The following is a 25,251-nucleotide window of genomic DNA, read 5'->3' as shown; positions in this document are numbered from 1 at the left end:
AAGCCATACCCTGCTAAACACATGGTGCTGCTCGGCTGTACACAACATTCTGCTTAGATTTGAAATTAATTAATGGTAATTAGTTATTAAATAATAAAATAATAATTAACGGAAGACAAATGATCCGCGACCTTTAAATGTATTTTGATGAGTTGAGTTTTATGGATGGATTCAGATAGCTCAAGGATTGTTGCATTAGAAACTTGAAATAATAATAATATTCTTAGTTTAAAGTTTAGGTCATAAAATATTGAGAAATAAAATCTTTATGAATTAATGATTAATAAAATATTGAAAAAGTTTGGGTTATTAAATAAACTGACGTCTTGCATCTGTATAAATATGAAGTGATCTTCCCGAAAAGCAGAATGTGCTCGCTGGGTATCGATAAGTCGTCGTATTAAATGTAATGTGCAAAGTTGCCCTAATGGAACTATGCAAGCAGATTTCGATCAATTTTTAAGGCGCAGTGTGCTGCTCGAGTTAAGAGACTTAATAGCTCGATGTAGGATTCGAACTACAAATTCAGTTTCGGAATCTTAGTCAACTCCATAGTAGGATTCGAACTATAAACATGGTTTGAGAATCCAAGACATATTCAGAGTAAAGATTCGAACCACATACTTACTTAGTTTCAGAATCTAAGACAGATCCCGAAATTCGCTTGCAATATTGCGATAAAGTATTCATAATAAGAATCGAACTCATGACTTCTACATTTTTGAATCATTCTGCCTTAGATGCCTAACCATAGAAGCAACAGACTTGTCTAAATATGGGTTGATACTCCCAATTCTGATACTGCATAATGCAGTTATCTGTGAGGTTCTGGAAAAAGGCTCCGAAAGTGTCTAGTTATTGACATAGAGGTTTTTCAAGGGGTGAACCCATCACCCGGGGTATGCTTGAAGATACCTCGGATTTTCGTATAGAAAAGTCAGTCTCAAATTGATTTCGAAATCTGATTTTTAAGATTGACAGCTATTAAAAATTAGCTTAAAACTGAATAAGTCTCAGGAATTTTTAACAACAAAAATTCCCAGAATCAGCCTTAATTTACTATTCAAAAATTCCACAACTAAAACTATATTTACCATATAAATTCCCAATAATCACCTAAGTACACATCCACATGTCAACTACGCAAAAATTTCGAAAATATTTATTTAAATAATTTTCAGCACGTTTCTCAAATTTGTCTTCGCATGTATAAACAAGCCAAAAACCTCGATCTCAATAAATACACGATTAAGCTTGTCTCAAATATAATAAATTATAAATTCCTTTATTTGGACAAAAATGCGCTTAAGATCAACTTAGATATGATAACTTATTCCAATAATTCCCTTCCTTTCTTTCAAGTGTCATAAATAAATTTGCACATTTATTAAATGACTTTACAATAAGCTGAAATTGAAAATTAATAATAAAGATTTGTTCTGCTTATTCATTTGGATGTGTTTGAAAATTCTTGCCAAATAACAAGTTAGAATGGATATTTAAAAGTGCGAATGTTGTTCTTAGTTCTTAGGGGTTATTTGGGTTTGATGTCTGATTGAGGTCATCACGTGGGTAGCACATGGAGCACTGCACTTGACAGGGTCAAACAAAGGGGGTTCCTCTTACCGCCAGACCTTTAGCTTGATATTTGCAATTGACTAGCTTGAACCAGAGATAGAGTTATCTTCAAGTACTATCTAAAGGAAGTTGTGGACCACAATCGATCTGTATAGCCAAGATTATAAGAGAGGAAAGCTAGAGGGGCATGTCACTAACTAGTTTAGAAGCCCCGACTGTAAAGTTGTCATCCAAAGTTTTTTGTGTCGTGTTAAACTTGCTTGAACCATGGATGATGTGGATCACAATTGATCTGTATGGCTAATGAAGCTTAGGTTAAGAGAGCGAAAGGCTAGAGGGATCGAGGGGCATGTCACTAACTAGGTTAGAATCACCAACTGTCCTGTTGACTTAAGTTATCTGTCACAGATCACAATTGATCTCTTTGGCTAGTAAAGTCATGTTTAGTGGAGCGGAAGGTAAGAGGGGCAAGTCACTAACTAGGTCAGAAGCCCCAGACTAGTCTGTCGACTCAAGATACCTTTGAAGTAGATCATTATGGCTTTATATTCACAAAATTCAGTTCCTTCAATCAACCTAATCTCCAAACTACCCCAACTTGCTAATTCAATTTCTCGCCAATTTTACCACATCGTCATAACTCCTAGAGGACGTCCAGGACGTTCATGAATTGTGAAAATTACTGCAATAAGACTGATTGCCATGGGGGATCAAATGTTAAGCAATAATTATTTTAAATCGCAAAAAAAGTATTTTTTTGACGAAGTGAAAGAAAAACTTTTACGTCTCAGCACATCCGAAGTTCATGACAGAACAAAAGAGATAGACAATTGTGTAGTTGAGAATAATGGAGATTGATATTTTTAAATGTTGTTCATGACCAATGGAATTTTTGTTGAATGGATTCTTAAGAAATTAATTTTATTTTTTGAAGGATTGTCGACAATTCTAAAGATTTCTCGAGAACACGTTATGGGATGGCTGATTGAAGATGGTAAATTTTGTGGATGAAGAAGATTCACTCAATCAAAAAATTAAAAAGTTGGAACTTCTTGTTTAACAGGTTGTGTGATAGAATAATAATTAGTATTGACTCGGATGATGATTGTTGATGACCTTTTGCTAATGACTTTGCAGGTTTTGGGATATTAAGTCGTATAATTTATTATTGACGTATTCCCGAGGGGCACAGTGGGGCAAATGTTTGCAAATATTTGCTGTGTCATGTTCATTTTCAGGAATGTGAAATCCCTTTTTCTGTTGCTCAGTACCCAGTGTATTACTCTGCACTCACTGTGTTAGTGTGTTGCTCAGTACTGAGTATGTTGCTCAGTATCCAGTATTTTGCTCAGTACTCAGTGTGTTTCTCAGTATCCAGTGAGTTGTTCAGTATCCAGTGAGTTGCTCAGTATCCAGTGAGTTGCTCAGTATCCAGTGAATTGCTCAGTATCCATTGAGTTGCTCAGTACTCAGTGTGTTGCTCAGTACTCAGTGTGTTTTGCTCAGTATCCAGTGAGTTGCTCAGTATCTATACATTGGCTTAATACCTAGTGGGTTGCCAGTAATTCAATGTGTTGCTCAATATCCATTGAGTTGCTCAGTATCCATTGAGTTGCTCAGTATCCAGTGAGTTGCTCAGTATCCAGTGAGTTGTTCAGTATCCAGTGAGTTGCTCAGTATCCAGTGAGTTGCTCAGTATCCAGTGAATAACTCAGTGTCAATTGAGTTGCTCAGTACTCAGTGTGTTGCTTAGTACTCAGTATGTTGCTCAGTATCCAATATGTTACTCAGTATCGAATGGGTTGCTCATTATCCAGTGAGTTGCTTAGTACTCAGTGTGCTGTTCAGTATCCACTGTGTTGCTCAGTATTCAATGTGTTGTTCCTTACCCAGTGTGTTGCTCAGTACCCAATATGTTTCTCAGGATTGCATTATCTTGAGATAATTTCCATATTTTTCACATTTCTTCACACAATCCTAAAGTAATCCCAATTGTCAATATTGAAACTAAAAGTAAACTTCCCAGACATCGTCGTCCACTTAATACACAAGAAGATAATGAAATCAGACGATAAAGTGACTTTAAAATTTATGGCATACGATTATTCATAAATGTTCTTATAGTCATCGATTTATCATTGTGCAAAAAAAAAGTGCAATAAAATATGAACGAAAGCATTCAATTTGTTGTATATGCTGCATGTGAGACAAAAGGGAGAAGCTGTGCAGATAAAAAGCCATAAATTCAATAGCTGGAAAAATAAGTTCTCATCCAAGAACTTGCACTGCAATTGTGCCTGTGTGTTCACAACCGAGAAATATTCCCACGTGTGATATTTTGCGGATGCAAAAATAAATTTCGCGATAAAGTCGAACTTCCTCATTTTTATACTTTTTTCCCATTGAATTTGCATTCTTTGATGATTTATGTCTCAATCTTTAAGTTTTTCTGTTTACTTTTAAGCTATCTGCGGTAGCTTGATTTATTGATATTTGATAATTTTTTTTTCCTTTCCTTTCCTCTTTTTGTGCAGTAAACAAAAGTGCACTTGAGAACAATTTTGTTAGTTAAATTTATGGATACTGCTGTGAACAGACAGTAGTTGTAGACATAAATGCAGGGGAGGTTATGTTTTTGTTTGTCTCTGAATAAATTAGAAAATCACACAGTTTAAGCATTTGTGTTGATTTTTAGAGAAATTTGATGATTTTTTCATAGTTGTGTACCCCTTTAATTCAAATTATCACATAGTTAAATGCCCCTTTAACTAAAAATTCTTGGCATAGTTGTACACCCCTAAATGAGAACAATTATCATCGTTTTAGGCCCCTTGGAATAAAATTCTAAGTCTTGTAACCTTTTAGAAAAATAAAAGCTTAGCTTTATACCCCTAGATTATTTTACTTCTATAAAGAGACTGTTTGCACATAAAGTCATTTGTTAGTAATGAAACTAAATTTTTGCTTATTTAAATACCTTTCATATCAAATTTTGACATAGTTTCAAACCCTTTCTATCAAATTTTCGCGTAGTTTAACACCCTTTCTACAAAAATTATGCATAGTTTTACACTCTATTTATTAAAAAGTTTGTATAGTTCGGCAACCTGACTTTCAAAAATTTTGCATAGTTTCACACCCTTTTTATTAAAAATGTTGAATAGTTTGACACCCTTTCTTTCAAAAAATTTGTAAAATTAATCCAAAAATATCTATTTTCTTGGTTGTAAATGACAGCAAATTTGATCGAATTCTCCTATACTTATTAACATAGTTTAACACCCCTTTTAACCACAAAATGGTAATTAATTCTAATGTTTTCAATTAAGAAATTACACAAAAAAAATCAATTAAATTCCATCACCCCTGCAGCGCAATATTTGCAAACTAACACAAAATAATAATTTAGATTCGACCTTCAACGTGCTGAGCACTCGTACTCGTACTCGCAGTATTTAATAATCAAACAAGTCTAATGTAAGCAACAACTAGCTAAATAACAGTAGCTAAAATTAACATCAAGATTTAATATTCTATCATTGCTTCCATTTTTCGAAGACGATTCTATGACATTTTAATTAAATTTCCTCAAATAATTTCTCATATTTTTGCTATTCGCGTATATTTAATGATGATACCAGGAAGCTGTAAGCATTCAGAATAAATCGCAATTATTTCACTATTTTTTTCCCATTCTACTCGATTATGTCAATCGTTGTTGTTTTCCTGTAGTCACGTTTTGTTGCCGCGCGAGCGAGTGAAAGAAGAGATGGGAAAAAATTTTGTTGCTGCTTATTTTACAAAAGAAAGATGTAACGAAGGTGATTCCTATTACCGGTCATGATGATTCTAGATTTTTGCTAATTTGTGAATATGTCTTGGGAATTTTTGAGTTAATTTGAGAATGTTGTTATGGATAGTGAGTTTATTAAGCTGGCAATTAAGGCAAATTGACATTAAACTATGCGGTAATTTGAATTGAAAGGGTGTGAAACTATGCAAAATTAATGAGTCAGGGTGTGAAACTATGCATAATTTTTGCTAGAAAGGGTGTTGAACTACGCGAAAATTTGATAGAAAGGGCTGTGAAACTATGTTCATAAGAGATAGAAGAGATAGAAGAAACTTATTAAAAAGTTTTTAACGTACTATAGCCGAGTCTCGAACCCAAGACCACAGGGTCGGCCATCAATTAGGAGACATCATGTCAATATGTTCCAGTAAATAAGTTCCAGCTTTAAGGTAACCGTGATGGTATTACTGTACCACGAAAGCATTATTCCCTAACAGACAAAGAGCATTGTCTGTTGAAGACTAAACGAGACTTAGTCACAGATTAACAAAACCACATCAAAAGCAACCAAACTGCATACAAGAAGATTAATTATGTGCCTGAATTCTTCTTTTCCACACTAAAAACTGACCTTTAAAGATACAGACAAATTGAGCCGTCAACATTATTAAAGGATATAACATTATTATAGGATATACTATAGCAAATTTTAATACAATTTCAAGAATTAACACATTCATTAGTTAATTAGAACATGTAATACAATACATCATAATAAATAAGACATTTTACAAGTAATTAGAGAATCAATCCACCTGTCAAGGAACGATTCCTGTGAAATAATGATGATGTAATCTAAGTAGCTCATTTAGAATGGAATTAAGTGTTGTGTTGATGTGTTTAGAGGATTATAAATAATGTGGTGAGATGATATCATGGGAAACTGATGCAGGGGATGTAGGATTTGGATATTTTGACCTAGACAGCTCAGGATAACTGTTCAAACAAGAGCACTAGCTCCCAGTGTGGCACACCTGACCCCATAAGCCTTCCAAATGAACTCCGAACTCAGTTTGACTTCCTAATTGCCTCATATATCACTAAAAATGGACACTTGCCTCACCCGACCTTAATCTTCCTAAAAATTCAATTCCACAAATTGATTTTCCCGACAATATAGTTCTCAGGTGCCAATTTGATGTAATTAAGTTTAATTAATAGACATTTAATTACGTTCGTTCCTTTCCAATTCCATTTCAAATTGACGTGATTAATTAGTTGATGTGATTTTAATCTATCTACATACCTAAACTATTTTCGTGCTTAATTTCTGATAACATTAAATGTCATCACTTGTTGTGTAAATAGTCAAGTCAATTACTTTTTATTCTGCTGATAATGAAAAAGCTTCTTTTTTTGGAACGTGACTAGAAATTAAATTCAGCTAGTAAACACTTGATATAATTAAAATTGCGAAGATTCATCAGCTCTGATCATCTTGTGTTGTTTATTAATAGTTCTACAGACACAGCATCTTCTTTTTTCGCTGTATATGCAAATTCAGACTCGAATACTTGAAATTCTTTTGATTTTTTAGTAAAGAATAATTGAGATTTTACAGTCATTGTTGGCTAGAGATGGAGGAATTGGGTGGCTAGATGGGTTTATTTTGGGAAAATTGACAATTTTGGAATTTACGCCATTAAATAAGACCTTACTGGCGACTTGGAGTGTTGGAAACAAATCCTGAAACGTACTCCAAAATCCTAAATTGGGGATATGCTTCAGGATTTGGGTTTGACAGCTTACAATCAATAGCTTATAAACAATCACGGATACACCTCAAACTGGTACCTGAAAATGTTGTTAAAGCTAGTAACTGTGTTAGAATTGAAGATACTCACTGACTTACTTAAATGATTTTCTCTTAAATCAATTCCCTGATAAACAGAGACTTACTTACTTACTTCCTTGGCGAAGGCGCACGGGGCCCATTGCTATATTTAGAATTCGTCGAAAGCTGGATCTGTCTATAGATAACTTCTGCCAGTTTCAAATTCCCTCACACAGCAATCCCATGAGCTTTTTGGTCTAGATACAGAGAGCATCCTCATCAAAATACTTCATGTTCATTGAGGATGTTCGGGGTTGCTCATGAGCATTTTCATCTAGATGAGCATGTGCCTTGTCTTATAGAGGTTGTGATCCATGACTCCATTTAGTATTGAAGACATTGCTATTAATTTCCAATTTATCATCACTTAAAGCACGATTTAGAATAACGAAGATCAAAATTGGGTCAAAAGATGCTTTTTTGTAAGCCATTTCGAGCAGCACAATGCAGCAAAGCATATTTTTCTCTGAAAAATGAGTCCAAATCAGCTTTTATGTTGCCATCAAGAAGACTGTCCATCTTATCAATAATACAACAACTTAGATGATTCCCTAGCGAGCAAGCTGTGCTGCTCGGCATCATATCCTTACTACTTACTTACTTCCTTGGCTGGGACGCACGAGGGTCCATTGTCGCGCGTAGGGAATGTCTGAAGACAGCTCTATCCTTCGAAACCTTCTGCCAGTTCGAGATCATATCCTATAAACTACAAATTCTAGTATGTGCCTACCCCAAAAGCACAATAATCTTTGACTCTAGTTCAAAAAGTCAGCATCAAGTTCAAAAAGTCAGCATCAAGTTCAAAAGTCAGCATCTAGACACCCGAGCCATGATTTAAACAACCTGCTCATCGTATCATCGAAACAAAAAAAAAAAACTTGAGAATCTTCTTTATTTTTTTGGAAATTCCAAACAAATTTGCATCTCAAATAAATCAAGACAGAACAGATATAATAAGTATTTAAGGACTACATCATCATCACTGTATATACATATTTTTTAATCAATAATTCTGACTCTTTAATTTGCATAATCAAGCGAGTCTTTCAAGTCAAGTGTTTGCTAAGCAAGCACGTTATAAGTAAACAGCAACAGCACACAAACAGAAAAAGAGAGAATAAATTCCAAAACTAACGTGTTTGAGAATATAAGCCATAGACACATGACTCAATGTAAACTTTTGTCAGATATCAAGCAAATAAGCCACATACTTGAAAAGAATCTTGGCATTATGATGACGTTATTGATGTTTTATTAGATTTAATTATCGCCTGACCTTCAACTTGAATTCTTAATGGACTGAAAAAGAACTTACTTGTTTTTGGAAGCTCGTTTGCATGTAAATTAGGCCGTTCTTAACAAGAATTGAAACTTGAATTGAATTCTGGTTTTGTGCTGCATTTTTTATGTGTTATTTGGTTGACAAATATTGGAGTCGTGTTGTGGATTGATGGTTTCTTGGAAAATTAAGAATAGAATAGCAAGATGGAGAGTTGTTTGGTCAGAATGGTCAATGTTTAGAGTCAAGAAGGTATTGACGTCTACTTTTGACACACTTTATTGTTAAAAGACATCAAAAACTGGTCGAAATAGCCTGAATAGTCCCGGATTTGGCTTAAATCTGGCTTTATGCCGGTGTCATGTCATTTAGTTCTGATTCTTTCAATTAAGTATCATCAAAACTGTTCCAAAAACTCCGAATAGTCCCTAATTCAACCTAAATCTAGCTCTATGTCAAAGTCACATCCATTTGTACTGGATTTTGGATTAAGTAGCATCAAAACTGTCCTAAATATCGCCGAATAGTCTCATACTCGGCTTAAATCCGACTCTATGGCCAAGTTACGTCTCCTTATGCTGAATTTTGGATTAAGTGACATCAAAACTGTTTCAAATAGTCCGAAAAGTCCCAAACTTCAGCTCTATGCCATAGTCACGTCCTCTGGTGTTACATTTTAGATTAAGAGACTTCAAATTTGTTCCGAATGCCTCGAATCGGCTTAGTTTTAACTTAAATCGAGTTCTATGACAGAGTCACAACCCCTTGGTGTTGGAATTTGGATTAAAACAAGTCCGAATAGCCTGAATCGACCTAGAATTGGCTTAAACTCGGTTCTTTGTCAGAGTCATGTCTCCTTGTGTTGGATTCCAAATTAAGTGACATGAAAATTGTCCCAAATAGTCCGAATTGGTCTAAAATTGGCTTAAATCCGGCTCTATCCCAAATTCAAGTCAGTCTGGAGTCGGATTTTGGATCAATCAACCAATTTCTGCTATTCGGCTGTGAATCAAGCTTCAAACAGTCAAAACCTTGAATAATTCTATAAATAAGCAATTTTATCGTCAACTTCATCTTATCAGACATCCGCAAATAAACTTAGTCAACATTCTTTTTATCAAAAAATCCGCAATATACACATGGGGTCGTTCACATATTACGTTACGCTCTGATGGGCGTCAGGGGAAGAGGTTCAGATTTTGTGAGGCCATTCGATGTGAATTATGTTACGTATGAAGCCAAAAAGTCAATTTTGGGTTACGTAACTAGTGAACAGCCCCAAAGATTGTGAATAAAATTCACCAAACCACTTCAAAAGACCCACCGGTGTCGTAGATCACTTGTGTAATATTTCAAGTACCGCAAAAAAAATGAAAAGATTATTATCAAGTCATTAGCTTTGTATTAAATAGTTATTTGAATGTTTGCTTAATACCTATTCATACATAACAGCTCAAATCGCACAAATATACACTATGGTCATCTCATTCAAGGTGACTTTTTGACTTATTTTCTTCCTCGCTTTTTTATTATTTATTTATTTTATTCATTAATTTTTATTTACTTTTATGGACGTCATACAGATATATGAAAAGAAATATAATAATAATAATCATTATGACTTAATTGCTTGTTGACGAAAATTATTTTTAACATTCTGTAAGGAACGATTGAGTTGTGGGTTAATTGGCTTTTGTTATTATTTGGGATTTTTGTAAGCAACTTGGAACTTAACCTAGACTTTGATCGAAGATCATATTGTGTTCGTTAGGGGATCAGTATGTCGCAGTATTAATGGTCAGGCGTGCAACTGTCCTGATGGCTGATCTTGTTGGACAGGGATTCCTATGATGGCCATTTAACGGCATATCAATGGAAGTGCAGTAGTAAGGGGGAACCAGAAGTGTATAATTTATATATGGCACTTTGCCACATAGTCAATTAACCCCCGATAGCTCAGTGGTAGAAGCAATTGACAGCAATTAACCCAGAGATACTTGTCGTGGGTTCGAGTCCCACTCTGGAATCCGTTATCCAGAATCATACATTTTCTATCAGATCAACAGATTTTGTGTCATTTTTAAGGTGAAAGTTTTGAGAATTGAACCTCAAAAGCTTGAACATATCCAAAGAAAATCCATTAAAATTGCTTTTACCATCCATAAACCTCTCTCAACTTGATTAGACAATATCAAGTTTAAAGCTTAATGATTTTCTTCATATTTCACCTTACAATATGATTGCTATTGCCGTAGGCTGTAAGCTTCTCAAGAATAAAACAAAAAAAAATCTCATCAAATTTCATTAAATCACCTGGGAGTGCTGATGCTGAGGAGATTAAAGAATAGAAAAATCTCAGACAACTTTACATTTTTTATTGGAGCTCCAGTGCATTAACCTTTAAAAAAACATCCAAAAATCAATTTAAACAAGCGAAAAATCGCACCTTAGTGGCTATAAAAGAAATTTCATAATCAATGGCTATTGATATGATGCAATGAAATGTAATGATGAACATATCTTAATTTAGATACACGAATTGTCAAGCGAGTCTAACCATTTACTGTAATTAATAAATATTAGCACATCTTGTGTACATTTTTCCTTTATATGAGTACCTTTTTAACACTAAATTGCTAATTTATTCACAATTCGCATGATGTCTCTACGGGATTATTACTGTTGTTGTGTAAATTCTTATTTCTTTTATTACCTTTGGGGACTGTGGATGGGTGACGTCATTTAAAATTGGGGTTTGGTGTCAAATTTTGCTTATTTTTTGCATATGATGCCTGATCATTGGTTCCAAATCCTGCAAATGAGATGCTGAACCCATCAAATGTCCCCAACATCACTAATGAATGCCCCCACCTTAATATACAATCAAACCCCGTCATAAATATTCCATCACGTAATTCTTTATCTTCCATAGAATATTTTTAGCATCGGTTCTAGACATTCCATTAAGGGCGATGCTCAATATTCAAATTTTATATTGAAAAAATATGCAAAATATATTGCGTTGGTTGATTGTTGTGGCGCTTAATAAATTATAAAAAGGAGATGATGGGTTTTTATGCATAAATTTAGATATTTTTGGAGCGTTAACTGTTCTTTGATATTTAAATTAATGATGTACGCAGAAGAGATACGCAAAAAATGTTGATAAATTATGGATAATGAAGCTTATCTATGTGATTTTAGATGAAAATGAGACTATTAAGGTTGTAACGGATTTTTTGAATTTGAAAGTTTATCATTTTTATGAGTTGATGTTACCCTGGAATGCTACAAGGGGAAAATTTGTAAACAAAAACAATTTTTTACGATTTTTATCTTAATTTAGGCAATTTACGCGTGCTTAATGATTGTATTGTATCAAAGATTAAGAAATCTACATAAAATACTGCATATGAACTTGAAAACCCACTTGTTTGCATCAAAATATTCAATTTTTACAAAATATTTTCCACCTCGAAATGTTTTTCTCAATTTAAATCCAATTAGTCTTACAAATTATCATCAAACCTACAAATAAACATTGAAAAACATGGCAAAAGTCGACCACAATAATCCTCATTCAGCAAGTCACCTTGATTTCAATCTCATTTCTCTCAGTCTTCATAACCAAGCAATTTGTCCGATAAAAATTCAATAAAAATCTCAAGTTTGATACAAATTTAATATAATCTATTATAACATGACGTTAATCTAACAAATTGATCGTTTTGTAGCGAAACTACAATCGTACTTGCTCGCATTGCTGGTTTGACTTTAGAAGTTCTCCTTGAAAAATAAATATTTTTTTTTCGATGTCAAGAGCAATAACTAGACGACATAGCTGAATGGTACAAAAATTGCAATTTAAATAGTTTTCTGAAGATTATTTTTTCACGTGTTTGAAGGTTTTAGAAAGCCACACACACATAAGTTTGCGGCACGTGTTTTTCATACATTGTGACTCTTTTCGGTTAATTTCAATTGAACCTGACAATTGAACTTATCTGTTGTTGCATCTAACTAGTCATTTACTCAACTGGATGTGATAACTCTCACGAGCACATTGAACAATAATTATAAATTCCAGTATATACTTAATTACGATTAGATCATTACGTACTAATGTGAAACTTGAAGCTTTTACGATAAAAGAGAAGTTTATTGAACATTTATAGCTCCAATTATTTGCTGTGAGCAAGAAAATTAAAAGATTAAAAAGCACGACAAGGAAAAAGGGTCAAATGGATAGGTCTCGTTTAATGATGTAGAAAAACATAGAACAGAACTGAAAGTCTGTGTTTAATTGCATGGAAGGATTGAAATGGGAAATGAGTTGGAAAGGTTTGACAAAGTTGATAATTAAGTGCATATTATTGAATAGAAATTGATGCTTTTGTAAATTTGAGTTTTAACGACTTTTTTAAATTCAAATTTTTAATTGCATTTTTGACAGGCCATAAATAATGAAGTATTAATTTTCTTATTTGCTCACAGTTTTTGCATAATAAAAACCAATCAGTTTTATTATTAATGCCTTATTCATCAAAATAAAGCCATTCAAAAACTCGATATGAGAAAAAAATATGCAAAAACCGACCAAGCCAATTAATGACGGAAAAAAAGTTGACAGCTTAACAAATTTCCATCTAATTTTACTAATTAAAAGTTTTAATTAATTTAAATGCGAAAAACGGAAGCATCAATATCGCCTCATAAACGATTCTGTCAGTCACTCAACCAGCAGGAAAAGCAGCGCTTTAAAAAAATGCTATAATCATGAAAAGAACAAAGAAAAAGTTTTGTACTCATGTCGATAATTTAGGTTAATTAGTGAAACGTAAAGACATTGCACTGAAAGTTGGACATACTTGACTACAACTTCTGGATATTGTTAACTTTTACTCAATACTCATTTATACTCATGTGTAATTAACAACAACCGAAAACAGCAAGCCACAAGAACTTACACAAAAAATAAGCAATAAAGACTAACATTTTTCTTTTAATTTTTATTTTCCCCTTCAGGTGATGCCTGCATTGAAAAACCATTGGCGACATTATGGCGAAACTATACACAGAACAACAAACCGGAAGTATTGATGCGCTTACGAGTGTGTCCATCGGGACTGAAGGCAACAACAAAACAACATGGACTTACTGAGTATTGGTCACATCGAATAACATTCTGTTTGGCACCGAGAACATATCCAAAGATCTTTTGTTGGATTTATCGACATGAGGGAAGAAAATTGAAGCATGAATTACGTTGTCATGCTGTGATTTGTTCGAGAGAAGCTTTATGTGAGGAGATTGCCAGTCAATTGAAGGTAATTTATTGGGTTTTCAATAAGCTCGTCTGGTTTTGAAGTTATTGATGGTCTTTGGGGAAGATTTGGGAGATTTTGGAGGTTATGTCCATTTTTTGACTGAAAGTTGGGATTTCAAATATTTTTTGACCGTTAAATTTTTGAATTTTTTTGACCGTTAGACATTTTAAATATTTACAATTTTCAAATTTTTTTTGACCTTTAAAATTTTCAAACATATTTTGACTGTTAAATTTTGAATTTTTTGAAATCGGTGGAACATCCAATAATTTTCAAATAATTTTGACCGGTAAATTTTCAAATATTTTTTGAATGCTTTTTGACCATTAAATTTTCAAATATTTTTATAACGTTAAATTTTTTGAATATTTTTTTACCGTTGAATTTTGAATTTTTAAAATCTTAAAAATCTCCAAATTTCCAAATATTTTTTAACCGTTAAATTTTTTCAAATATTTTTTGACCGTTAAATCCTCAAATTTTGAACAATTTTACAAATCTACTCCAAAATCATCAGAATGCTTCCCATTGTAATCTATCCACAATTTATTAACCTCACAAATTCTCTTTCTTTCCTTAAAATTCTCATTGTAGCAAAATTTGGCAGTTGCGCTTCGTGAATTTAAAAGAGATAAAATCAATAAACAAAATGCACGTTTAAGCTTAGCGAATGCAGCCGATGAAAATCCCTCAATGCCAAGACGAAAGATATTATTAAGCACTGGTGCAAATAATTATCGACCACCATTAGAGCGCTCAAAATCAGCACCAAAACTTTTTGCAATTGAAGAGATGGTTGATGAGGAGGATGAAGAGGAATCAAATGATGAGACAAAGGCAAAGAAATTAGAAGAGAAAAAGAAGCGCGAAGAGATGAAATCATGCTGTAAAGAAGATCATTTATATCCATCAGTGACATTAGGTAGAAGAAGATGTCGTCGTGGACATTCAATAAGAAAGTCTCGATTGCTGCGTGGTACAATTTTCACTCAACAAAAGTCATATCCACCAACATATAAGCCATCTTATGATGCCGTCTCATCCAACAGAATTAATCAGAATGAGTTGATTAATGAATGTGACATAACCAAATCTCAAGTGCAGAACAACGAGTCAACAGACACAACAAATGATAATCCAGTTAATTGTCGTCCACTTGGTTCCGATGAGGATTTTGAGAGTTTCCTTTTATGTAATAATTACGATTCCAAAGAACCTCTAACAAGTGACTTAATGTCATATTTTGAAATGAAATTACAAACACCCACAAGTACAGCGGTAACAACAACAAATTCATTATTGACAACAACAGCGACAGCAAGCATGTCAGATTTACTCAATGACGATTTATCACTAAGAAATCAACGAACATGTATGAGTATGTCTGATTTGATTGACTATCAATCTGATAATGAATTGGAAGATAATGAAAGTGATATTTATTTTAATCAAGATTCATTACTCGATACATTGCGACGTCAATCGACAAAAACAGTTGTGGATATTGATGATGATGATAATCAGTCAAACAGTCATCAGACGTTTATTCATGATACGGCGAATAAACAAACTGATGATGATTTTGAAACGACAAATGATGATAATTGTGATTATCGATTGGAACCGACACATCATCATCATCATCATTCATTACATCATCATTATATGTATAAGCATCATCCAACACATTTGGAATTTGATGATGATTTAACATCGGAATCGCCATCATCATTGTGTATGAGTGAGAAGACAATTTGTGTTAATTTAGACAGTGATGAAGGTTCATCAATATCAAGTGGATGTGAGACATCAAGTACGGTCACGACAAATGCTGAGGAGAATCAAATACCACGTCGTGGTAGTGTTTTGGATCGTGTGAGGACATTTGAGCGAATGTCTGAATCTAAAATTATCAAAAAGGATGAGAAGAATGCATCGGGTAAAGTCTTCCATCGAAGCTTATCAAACGGTTCTACCCCGTCCGCGAACTTTATTCTGTCACCACCTGAAAATAATGCTGTTAAAATTACACGAGGTGGAACACTAACAAGAGCTGATAACATCAATAATGGAGTGTCATTGAGAAAAGTTAAAATTGATGATGATTCTGATGAATTGAGTGATGAGTCTGGTTATGTAGAGTTTCAAGATCTTTCGCTTAAGTCCACTTATGCTTAGATTTGGGGATTGAATAGCTGCCTTTGATGGGGATGATGAGAATTCACTTTCGAAAATGAGATTTTTGACTTTCGAAAATGAGATTTTTCACTTTCGAAAATGAGATTTTTCACTTTCGAAAATGAGGTTTTACACTTTCGAAAATGAGATTTTTCACTTTCGAAAATGAGAATTTTTCACTTTCGAAAATGAGATTTTTCACTTTCGAAAATTAGATTTTTCACTTTCGAAATTAAAACTTTTTACTTTCGATATTAAGATTTTTCATTTTCGAAATTGAGACTTTCGATTTTCAATTATATTATTCACTAGTTCACTTTCGAAAATTAAAAATTCGAAATTCGAAGTTCGAAATTCAAAAATTCGAAATTCGAAATTCGAAATTCGAAATTCGAAAAACTCAAAATCATTCAGCTACCCCTTTTTGTCTTCTTCAGTGAATATTTGTGAATATACAAAATATTTAAATATCAATTGTAATTCGCTTAAATCACCATTAAAATTAGATTTAACCTTTTGCAAAGTATTTTAAGTGAAAAAGCTAAGAAGATGAAATTATTGAACACTACTTTTGGGACTAATGAAGTGTAATTTACTTTATACTTATATATATTTTCATGTGTTACCATACCATCCATATAAAGAAGTAAGATCATACAATTATTAATATTGTGTAAGCATTAAGTACTATAATAACTAAATATATGTATTAAGTACCATGAGATATGACTTTACACATCATCAGAATTAATTAATTTATGTGAGAGAAAAAGAGATGGAAACATAAGAATGAAGACTTAACATTTACAAAGGAGATGAAAATTTATCAAAAAAATAATTTTAAAAATGCAAGAGTTGAGGACATTTGTGACCAAAAACCCGAAACAGTTCGTCCATCGACTCATGCAAAAAAAAAAATATACAAAAAATATAATAATGTAGATACCAAATAATTTTAATACGGAATACAAGCACAAAAAGATAGTCAAGGGAATGAAACTTTAAGAAGTACAGGTTTAATGTATTAATGATAGTTTGATAAATATATGAAAAAATAATCATTGAATATTGATATATACAAAAAAAAAAGATAAAGTTTCTTAATATATTTCTTTGTTGCAAATTTGTCTTGATCTTGGGAGATGAGATTGAGTCTGGATGGGGATCGTAGAGCGAAATTTAAGTAGCAGTGATCATCCTACCCAGATAGAGATAATGCATAGACTCAGTTAGAGATACTATACAAATCCTAAGTACGATTCCTAATGAATTAAACTTGAGACAACTGATTTAGAGTCTAGATTCAGTTTTGAGGGGTTCTAAAGACACTTTAGGGTCCTTTTCCTTAGCGACACTAATGCGGATGGCTCCGCCAAGGATACAGTTGTTTATACCAATTGGAAGCTAACAGGGACGCATTCAGAGAAGGGATTAGCTTTGCCTCTGGATGCATTTTCCATATGGAAGTCCCTAAGAAGACCAAAATACGTTATAACTAGTTGATGGCAAGTTATTGTCCAGTTGATGACTAGTTCTAACGTATTTTTGTCTACTCGGTACCTATATGGCCGCCAAATGGAGCTTGCTTAAGAGAAGCCTTGTTCTGATTGTGTCACTCGGGTTTAAACTCGATAATAAGACTAAAGTTAACTAAAGTTCCCTAAATCAATACTAGAAATGGCTCCAAATTCCGAAAAACTAAACCATCCCATTCCTCCTTCTTCCTACCCACCCAAGCTTCTATAGATGTTAAAAAATTCCAAAAATATTGACGTAAATACCAACACGTGTTTAGATATTTAAATCTTCATTAACATCAATCATCATATTAAGCTAAGTTTCGCTCATAAAATTTAATTCAATTATCGACTCTTTTTTAGACAGAAAAAAAAATCAAATTAGGCCTCTCAACAAGCTATCATACTTAGCAAGAGTTAGATCAATGAACTGAAGCGCTTATCGAAAAACTTCAAAATTATTATATTTTTGAAAAAAATGGGTATAATTTGCAATTAAGGTTCTTAACGAAGGCAGAATGGGAGGTTTGTATTGTTTAGAGCAGGGCTTCTTAAATTATGGTCTGCGGTACACTAAAGAGTTGTATGAAACTTCAGGATGGTGTAGTATGGCGAGATACTAAATCAGGAAGGTATCTTGAGGGATGACCCTCCTTCTTCCTTTCTATACCTCACATTACCTTACAGAACAAGGAACATTTTTATATACTATTATAAGTAATGGAATGCTCAGAATTGCTATCATTTAAATGAAATGTATCCAATCTCTTCCACCCAACCCACATACTTCCTACTACCCCCTCCTTCCTACTACACCCTCCCTCCTACTACACCCTCCCTCCTACTACACCCTCCCTCCTACTTCACCCTCCCTCCTACAACCCCCATCCTCCTACTATCCCCTCCTACAACCCCCTGTTCCCCCTGGTGATCCATGGCACAAAAATGTCTGGAAACACTGCAACAAGTGGGGACGTTCAAGGGTTTTCCACACAGAACCCCAAATTTACATCAAATTCATGATTTTCTGAGTCCCGCCAGAAAAAGTTTGAGAAGCTCTGAACCAACTAAATGAGAAAATATTTTAATTGGATCATTTTTTTTGCGTAAATATTGCTAAACAGTTTCTCAATTACTGAATATTAAAATTGTAAAGAATCGGAATTCAACGGATCAAGATTGAGATAAATTTGCACACTTAATTCAATCAAACGCTTAGACTTCCTCATAACGATTGAAAACTAGAATTATTGAATTTAATTAGATTTTTAGAAAAAAAAATTCTTAATTTTTGGGTGTGAAAATTAAAAAAAAACTTAAAAAAATTCTCAAAAAATTTAAATTAATTTTATAAATTTGGAATATATTATTATTATTATTATGCTTACAATCTACCTTGTTAATACTATCAAGATTTATATTTTTAACACAAAAAAATGCAAAGTATTATAATGTCTGAAATTAAACAAAAAAAGAAAGAAATTAATAAAAATAAAGATTATTGTTGTTGTTATATTTTCGAAATAAATGTCTGCATTTTGAGCTTTAATATCTGTTGACAGGCGTGTGTGCATGTCTTGTTGATATTTACAGAATTCATGAAATGCAATCATCGACGTCACATCTACTTTGCAAGTTCATTGCTTATCATCATCATAGACGAGAAAATGTGATAATTTTAAGGTGAAATTTCTGCTATTCCGTGAGATTATTAACACCTTTTGTGACTTCCTAGAAGGCGTGCAATATTGGATTATTAATAGCTTATTATCATAGTCGAGCTAAAGTTAGAATTAATTTGAAATTGTTTTTCTTTCAGAATTTATACGTCGTGAGATGGAACTTAGTGGAAATTTGCTAAAAAGTTTGTTTATTTTTGGTATTTTTTTCAGCATTTTTCAGGAAATTTCGGATTTTTCTGGATTTTTTGTCGATTTTTACTGGATTTCGATGAAAATGATCCCGAAAAGCACAATACAGACGCTGCGTCACCACGTTGACGCAAGGGAATCCCTGTCCTGAAGATACACGGCGTATAAATTGTCAAAAATTCACATCCAGTCCAACATGATTCTAATTTCAACCCAAATTTGGTGAAATCCAGCCTGAAACATAATAACTGAACAACCCCTTCTTACCCCCATAAAAACCCCACAACAATCCTCAGAACATTCTTGAAAACAGAGAATCATCCATCCATTATTTTTTTCTCAATATTCAGCACAAATGAACCAAACATGGAAAAAAATCAGCATGATTTGGCAAGAAAATCATGCATTGAGAACATAAAAGGAAAACTACCAAAATTGATTCAACTCGCAAAATGCGATGGTGGTGTAATGGTCAGCATTGTCGCCTTCCAAGCGATAGATCCGGGTTCAATTCCCGGCCATCGCAATTTTCTTTTTTTGATGATTTTTGATTTTTTTTTGGAGGAAATTTGTTTTTTTTTTGGTGGAACTTAATTCTTTTTTGCTGTTGAGGAGCTTATTACTTGCTGTTTTGATTCTAATTTACTCTATATTTTGGTAAAAATACTCCGCTTGTGAAGTATATAATTTCATACAAAAATTGCCTTTTTGTCTTAAAATCGACTCGAATTTGCTACTTTTTTCTCTTTTTGGACTTCCTTTAAGTATTTTGATGCTGATTTGATAAGACCTCAATTTTTTATCTGAATAATAAAATTTTATGCTTTACAAATTTACCATTTCTACACAAATTCACATTACAAATGACGTATTCAGTTATCACTATTTAAACGCCAACCTTGCTGCTTATTTGAATTCATCTCACAAATAAGTCCATATAATCTCTCAATCCACAGACAGTACTCAAATACATTACAAAAATTTATTATTTCCTATTTTATATGAATTGCAGCTGATATCTGGTTTGATAAAAATTTACTTTAAGTATATTCAGTGCCTCAGAGAGCGTCTCGTTTGCATGAGCATGAAAAATAATCGAAACGAAAAATTCACTCCGATTAGTCAGAAAGACGATGACGAAGTTGTCGAAAGTGAAAGTACAAATTTAAGTGGAGATTATCAGAATGCTGCGCTGCTGTTGTTGCTGTATTTGTTACAAGGAGTGCCTCAGGGACTTGCGTTAGCTATTCCGATTTTATTGCAGAATCGAGGAGCGACTTATTCCGAGCAGGCACAATTTTCAATTTGTTATTTTCCATACGGATGTGAGGATTGATATTGATTTGATTGCTGTGGGAATTTTAGTGTGGATTGTGGTTTTATGTGATTTAACGGTTTGTAAAAATTTGAATGTTGACGGTCTAAAGAAATTTAAATTTTAACGGCCTGAAGAAATTTGAATTTTAACGGTCCAAATTAATTTGAATTTTAATCGCTTTCAAAAATTTGAATTTTAACGATCCAAAAATATTTAAATTTTAAGGGTTGAAATAAATTCAAATTTTAACGGTTAAAAAATTTGAATTTTAACGGTTTAAATAAATTTGAATTCTAACGGACTAAAGAAATTTGAATTTTAACGGTTAAAATGAATTTGAATTTTAAAGAATTTTGAATTTTAACGACCAAAAGAAGTTTGAATTTTAACGGTCTGAAGGAATTTGAATTTTAACGGACTAAATAAATTTGAATTAAAAAGGTCTGAAAAAATTTGAATTGTAACGGTTTTAAGAAATTTAAATTTTTAACGGTTAAAAGTAATTTGAATTTTAACGGTTTGTGAGAAATTTGAATTTTAACGGTCAATTTATTTTCAAAATCAAAAGTTCATTGAAGTCAGTAAACCCGTACCAAAACACAAACAACATCCAAATCCACATAATACTCCATATCCACCCACCTAAGCTCCACGTAAGCTCCACTAATAAACACAAAAATATAAATACTTTCAGTAAAACTTCTATGGGCGCCGGTTATTGACTCAATATTCATTAAATCATTCGGTCGTCGTAAAAGTTGGATATGTTCATCACAAATTGTTATTGGAATCTTCATGATCTACCTATCGTACAATGCTGATAAATGGCTTGGTGATGGTGATACGATGAAGCCACAAATAGCCATTTTAACAGCTGTCTTTTTCACATTATGTCTACTTACGTCAGTACAAGATATCGCTGTTGACGGATGGGGATTAACATTACTACAACGTAGAAATATTGGATATGCAGCAACGACAAATAGTGTTGGACAATCAGCTGGAAAATTTATTGGCTTCATATTGTTGCTGGTATTGGAATCAAAGGAGTTCTGCAATAGCTACATCTTTAGTGATCCAAAGGACACGGGATTATTTACATTATCAGGATTTATCATGTTCTGGGCATGTGTCTATATGATTGTGACTACATTTGTGGCTATCTTTAAGTACGAATGTCCTGAAAATGCTGAACAATTAAAGCAGCATTCAGACTATGGCATCTGTAAGGCTTATCAGATATTATACAGGATTATTAAGCTTAGACCTGTCGTTGAGCTTTACACGATGATTTTTACGATCGAAGCTGCCTTTGCTGCATTTGAGGCTGTAACATCTCTCAAATTAATCGAGTACGGAGTGCCAAAAGAGAAATTTGCATTACTGTCAGTTCCATCAGCATTCGTTCAAATACTTTTTCCACTTTTAATCACAAAATATACAGCAGGACGTAAGCCACTGTCATTTTATTACAAAGTCTTCATATGTCGACTGACATTAATGATAATTACGACATTATTTGTCGCATCAACACCAAACATACTCGAAAATGAGAATTTTCTTAATTATTTCTATGCTGTGGTTGTGATGCTGTTCATGATTGATCAGGTAATTGAGTTTGTTCCTTGATTTCATTATTCTGAAGGCAGTGGTGGGCAACCTTTGTGTCGCGACACACCAAAAATACTTCGAAATGTCACGAACCGCAAGCCATGTGCGGTTTTAGTCGAAGCTTACCATCATGCTGTGCCACCAAAAGTAAAAGGTTGTCCACCCCTGCCCTATAGTTTCATATTAATTTTTGTTCCACATCCAAGCCCTGTGCAGTTTTAGTCAAAGCTTACCATCAACCTGTCCCTCCATAAATCAAAGGTTGCGCACCCCTGTTCTATGGCTTCATAATTAATTTTTGGTCCACATTCATCTTCTGCTTTTAATGATGTGTCCTATTTATGGGATCCAGTTTCATCATATGAAGTTCATAATATATAAAAAAGTTTGTGGCTACTTAATTATGTGCATGAACGTTTATTTTATGATGTGGCGATGAATTTATTGGGAGACATAAATTAAAGTGATGATAAGACCTTGGTGTGTTCTTGTTGACACAATTAATATTGATGGTTGTGAAAGCTGGAATTTTGTACTTGTGACTTTGCATGGATATGTAGCACAAGCCGGTTAATGGATCCAAAATTCAGGACTAGCTTGACTGTGCCATGAAGCCTGAAATCGATCCAAAATCCAACATCAAGCTGGCTTGACTCTGGCATGGAACTGAATTTTTGATCGATTAACCGACTTGTGCTTTTTGGATTATGACTGAACTCATGGATTAATGCTAATAATTTTTGTCAATTTTAGGCCACCATTCGGGGAACTTATACATCGGATGGATCATTCTTTACCAAGATTGCAGATCCTTTGGTTGGTGGGTCTTATATGACTCTATTAAATACTTTTGGGTATGTATCATCAGAATATGATAAGGAGGACAGGGCCTAAAAATGACTGAAAATCCTGCTATAGGCTGACTTTAAGTCATTATCCTTAGATGACGTTTGGGGCCAGATTTGATCGAATGTGCATTGAGGTCAGAATAACGTTGGTCTAGACCTGGATTTTTGGTCATTTTTATGCCATTTTAGAAAGCACAGTTAGTAGACAGCTATGAATTAGCTATAAATGCTTGATAATCGCTCATCTTTAAAGCCTCAGAAGCGTATTCAGTAAGGGCAAGAGGAGATTTTGGCGAATCTGGGGGTCAACCAAGCCTCAAATACCCGTTAACTCCTTGCAAAGCATTACGTCTCTGTATAGCATATCATATAGCTTTACAGTCTATGGAACGTAGAAAATGTTCATAATGGAATCTAAAAATGGGCAAATCCAGATAGTTTTTGAAAGAGGAGGGGAAATTGACCCTCAATCATTCTTTTCCCTACTCCTGAATACGCCTCTACTCCATCCACTCATAAATATCTAACAAATCATCCTCAATTCTCATTCCAGAAACCTCGGTAAAAGAGTCTTTGTAACCCTTTCCTTATGGCTGGTGGACAGGATAACATGGCGTAAATGTGACATCCGACAGATCAGCAATGATGAAACTTTAAGCTTTACTCATTTAGCAAACAATACATGCTTAAACAGCTTCCAGAAAATAACATGTAAGGAAATTGGTGGAACTTGTGAGACTGAAGTTGATGGATATTATGTTGAAATTGGATTTAGTGTCGTTTATGGTATAATTTGGTTGACAATATTTAAATCTGTGATATATAGGCTACAAAGGTATCCTAGGGATGACTGGTATGTGCTTTCGAATCAGAAGTCGAGTAAGGATGTTGAAATGAGTTGAAAATGAAGGTGAAGAAATGTGAGATTTAGTGTATTTTACTTTGACTAGATGGCGGTAGTTGTGTGTGTGATGTGTAAAAATGATGTGTATCTTTTGAGTAGATTGAGTAGATTGAGTAGCTGGGAAATGAAATGATTGATATTAAAAGTTTGAATTTGTAGACTTTTAATTGACTTTTAAGGATTTATAAAGCAAATTTTGAAAATTTAAAAAAAAAATTGAAATTTTTAAATTTTTAAATAAAAATAAATTTTCAATTTTTAATTTTTTTAAAAAAAATTCAAATTTTAAAATTATAAAATTTTCTTAAAATAAGACTAAAAATTTAAAATAAATTTAAATTTTTAAAATAATTTAAATTTTAAAATTCAAATTAAAATTTTTAAAATTTAAAAAAAATTAAAAACTTCAATTTGATGATTAAAATAAAATTTTAAAAATTTGAAATTTTTTTATTAAAAATTTTTAAAATTGTAGTTTTATTTTCAAATTTCAAATTTTTTTTAAAATTTCAATTTTTTTATTATTTTAAATTTCTTTAATTTTTAAATTTTTTTTTTTAAATTTCAAAATCTTTGATTTAAAATAACAATTTTTTAAATTTTTAAAAAATTTAAAAATGCTCAAAATTTTCAAAACTATTTTCATAAATTATAGTAAAATTGGATCAAAACAATTAAAAATGTTTCCTAATAATTAAGAATCAAATTTTAAAATTTTGAAAAAAAAATTAAATTTTGAATAAAAATAAATCTCTCACTTCACAAAATATAATTTAATAACCTTTCAATCTTAAAAAATCTCAAAAATCCATCTTTTAATTGTTTTGTTGACTCTGAAAAGCAAAAGCAAAAGTGTGAATGAGAAAATTTATAGCATTTTATTAAAAAATTTATATCTTTTATTTTTTTCATTTTTTTGACCTATAAAAAAAGTTTCAATTACTACGAAAGAAATTTATTGCACTTATGAGAAATGAAAATATTATTTTTTTTTTAACTAAAAAAATTATTTACATTAAGATATTTTATGTGGATATGAATAATAAAAATTGCATTATTTGTCACTTTGTGTTGCACATCTTTTGATTGATATGAAATTAAATTAATTAAAATTTGTATTTTAATATCTAGGG

The 25,251-nt window shown here is 32.7% G+C and overlaps 2 protein-coding genes and 1 non-coding gene across 3 annotated transcripts in view; all 3 read left to right on the top strand.

The window, feature by feature from the left end:
* The window catches only part of LOC139092221 (uro-adherence factor A), a 70,329-nt gene extending 54,234 nt beyond the window's left edge, over positions 1–16,095 (top strand). The window contains exons 3-4 of the mRNA XM_070642547.1: positions 13,570–13,871; positions 14,466–16,095. Of these exons, the coding sequence (XP_070498648.1) occupies positions 13,570–13,871; positions 14,466–16,049 (1,886 nt within the window). The 3' untranslated portion in view covers positions 16,050–16,095. The remainder of the gene's footprint in view (positions 1–13,569; positions 13,872–14,465) is intronic.
* Positions 16,096–19,803: 3,708 nt separating this feature from the next.
* On the top strand, positions 19,804–24,116 carry LOC139092342 (acetyl-coenzyme A transporter 1-like). The gene is made up of 5 exons (XM_070642692.1): positions 19,804–19,908; positions 20,450–20,762; positions 21,450–22,363; positions 23,120–23,220; positions 23,768–24,116. Exons 1-5 carry the CDS (start codon positions 19,804–19,806, stop codon positions 24,114–24,116), a joined length of 1,782 nt encoding a protein of 593 aa, XP_070498793.1.
* On the top strand, positions 19,892–19,963 carry TRNAG-UCC (transfer RNA glycine (anticodon UCC)). The gene has a single exon. It is a non-coding gene; the product is annotated as a tRNA-Gly (tRNA).
* Positions 24,117–25,251: the final 1,135 nt, after the last annotated feature.

This window comes from Chironomus tepperi, unplaced genomic scaffold (assembly GCF_022539635.2).
Source record: "Chironomus tepperi strain 1889 unplaced genomic scaffold, CSIRO-AGI_Ctep_v1 contig_298, whole genome shotgun sequence".
Classification (NCBI taxonomy): Eukaryota; Metazoa; Arthropoda; class Insecta; order Diptera; family Chironomidae; genus Chironomus; species Chironomus tepperi.
This window is presented reverse-complemented; position numbering and strand designations above follow the sequence as displayed.

Bases quoted from the DNA above. Each gene is read 5' to 3' on its own strand.
- LOC139092342 (XM_070642692.1), top strand. From the start codon at position 19,804: ATGGAAAAAAATCAGCATGATTTGGCAAGAAAATCATGCATTGAGAAC. The intron at 20,763-21,449 runs GTGAGGATTGAT...AAATACTTTCAG, and splicing joins TTGTTATTTTCCATACGGAT to TAAAACTTCTATGGGCGCCG. The intron at 22,364-23,119 runs GTAATTGAGTTT...TGTCAATTTTAG, and splicing joins TGCTGTTCATGATTGATCAG to GCCACCATTCGGGGAACTTA.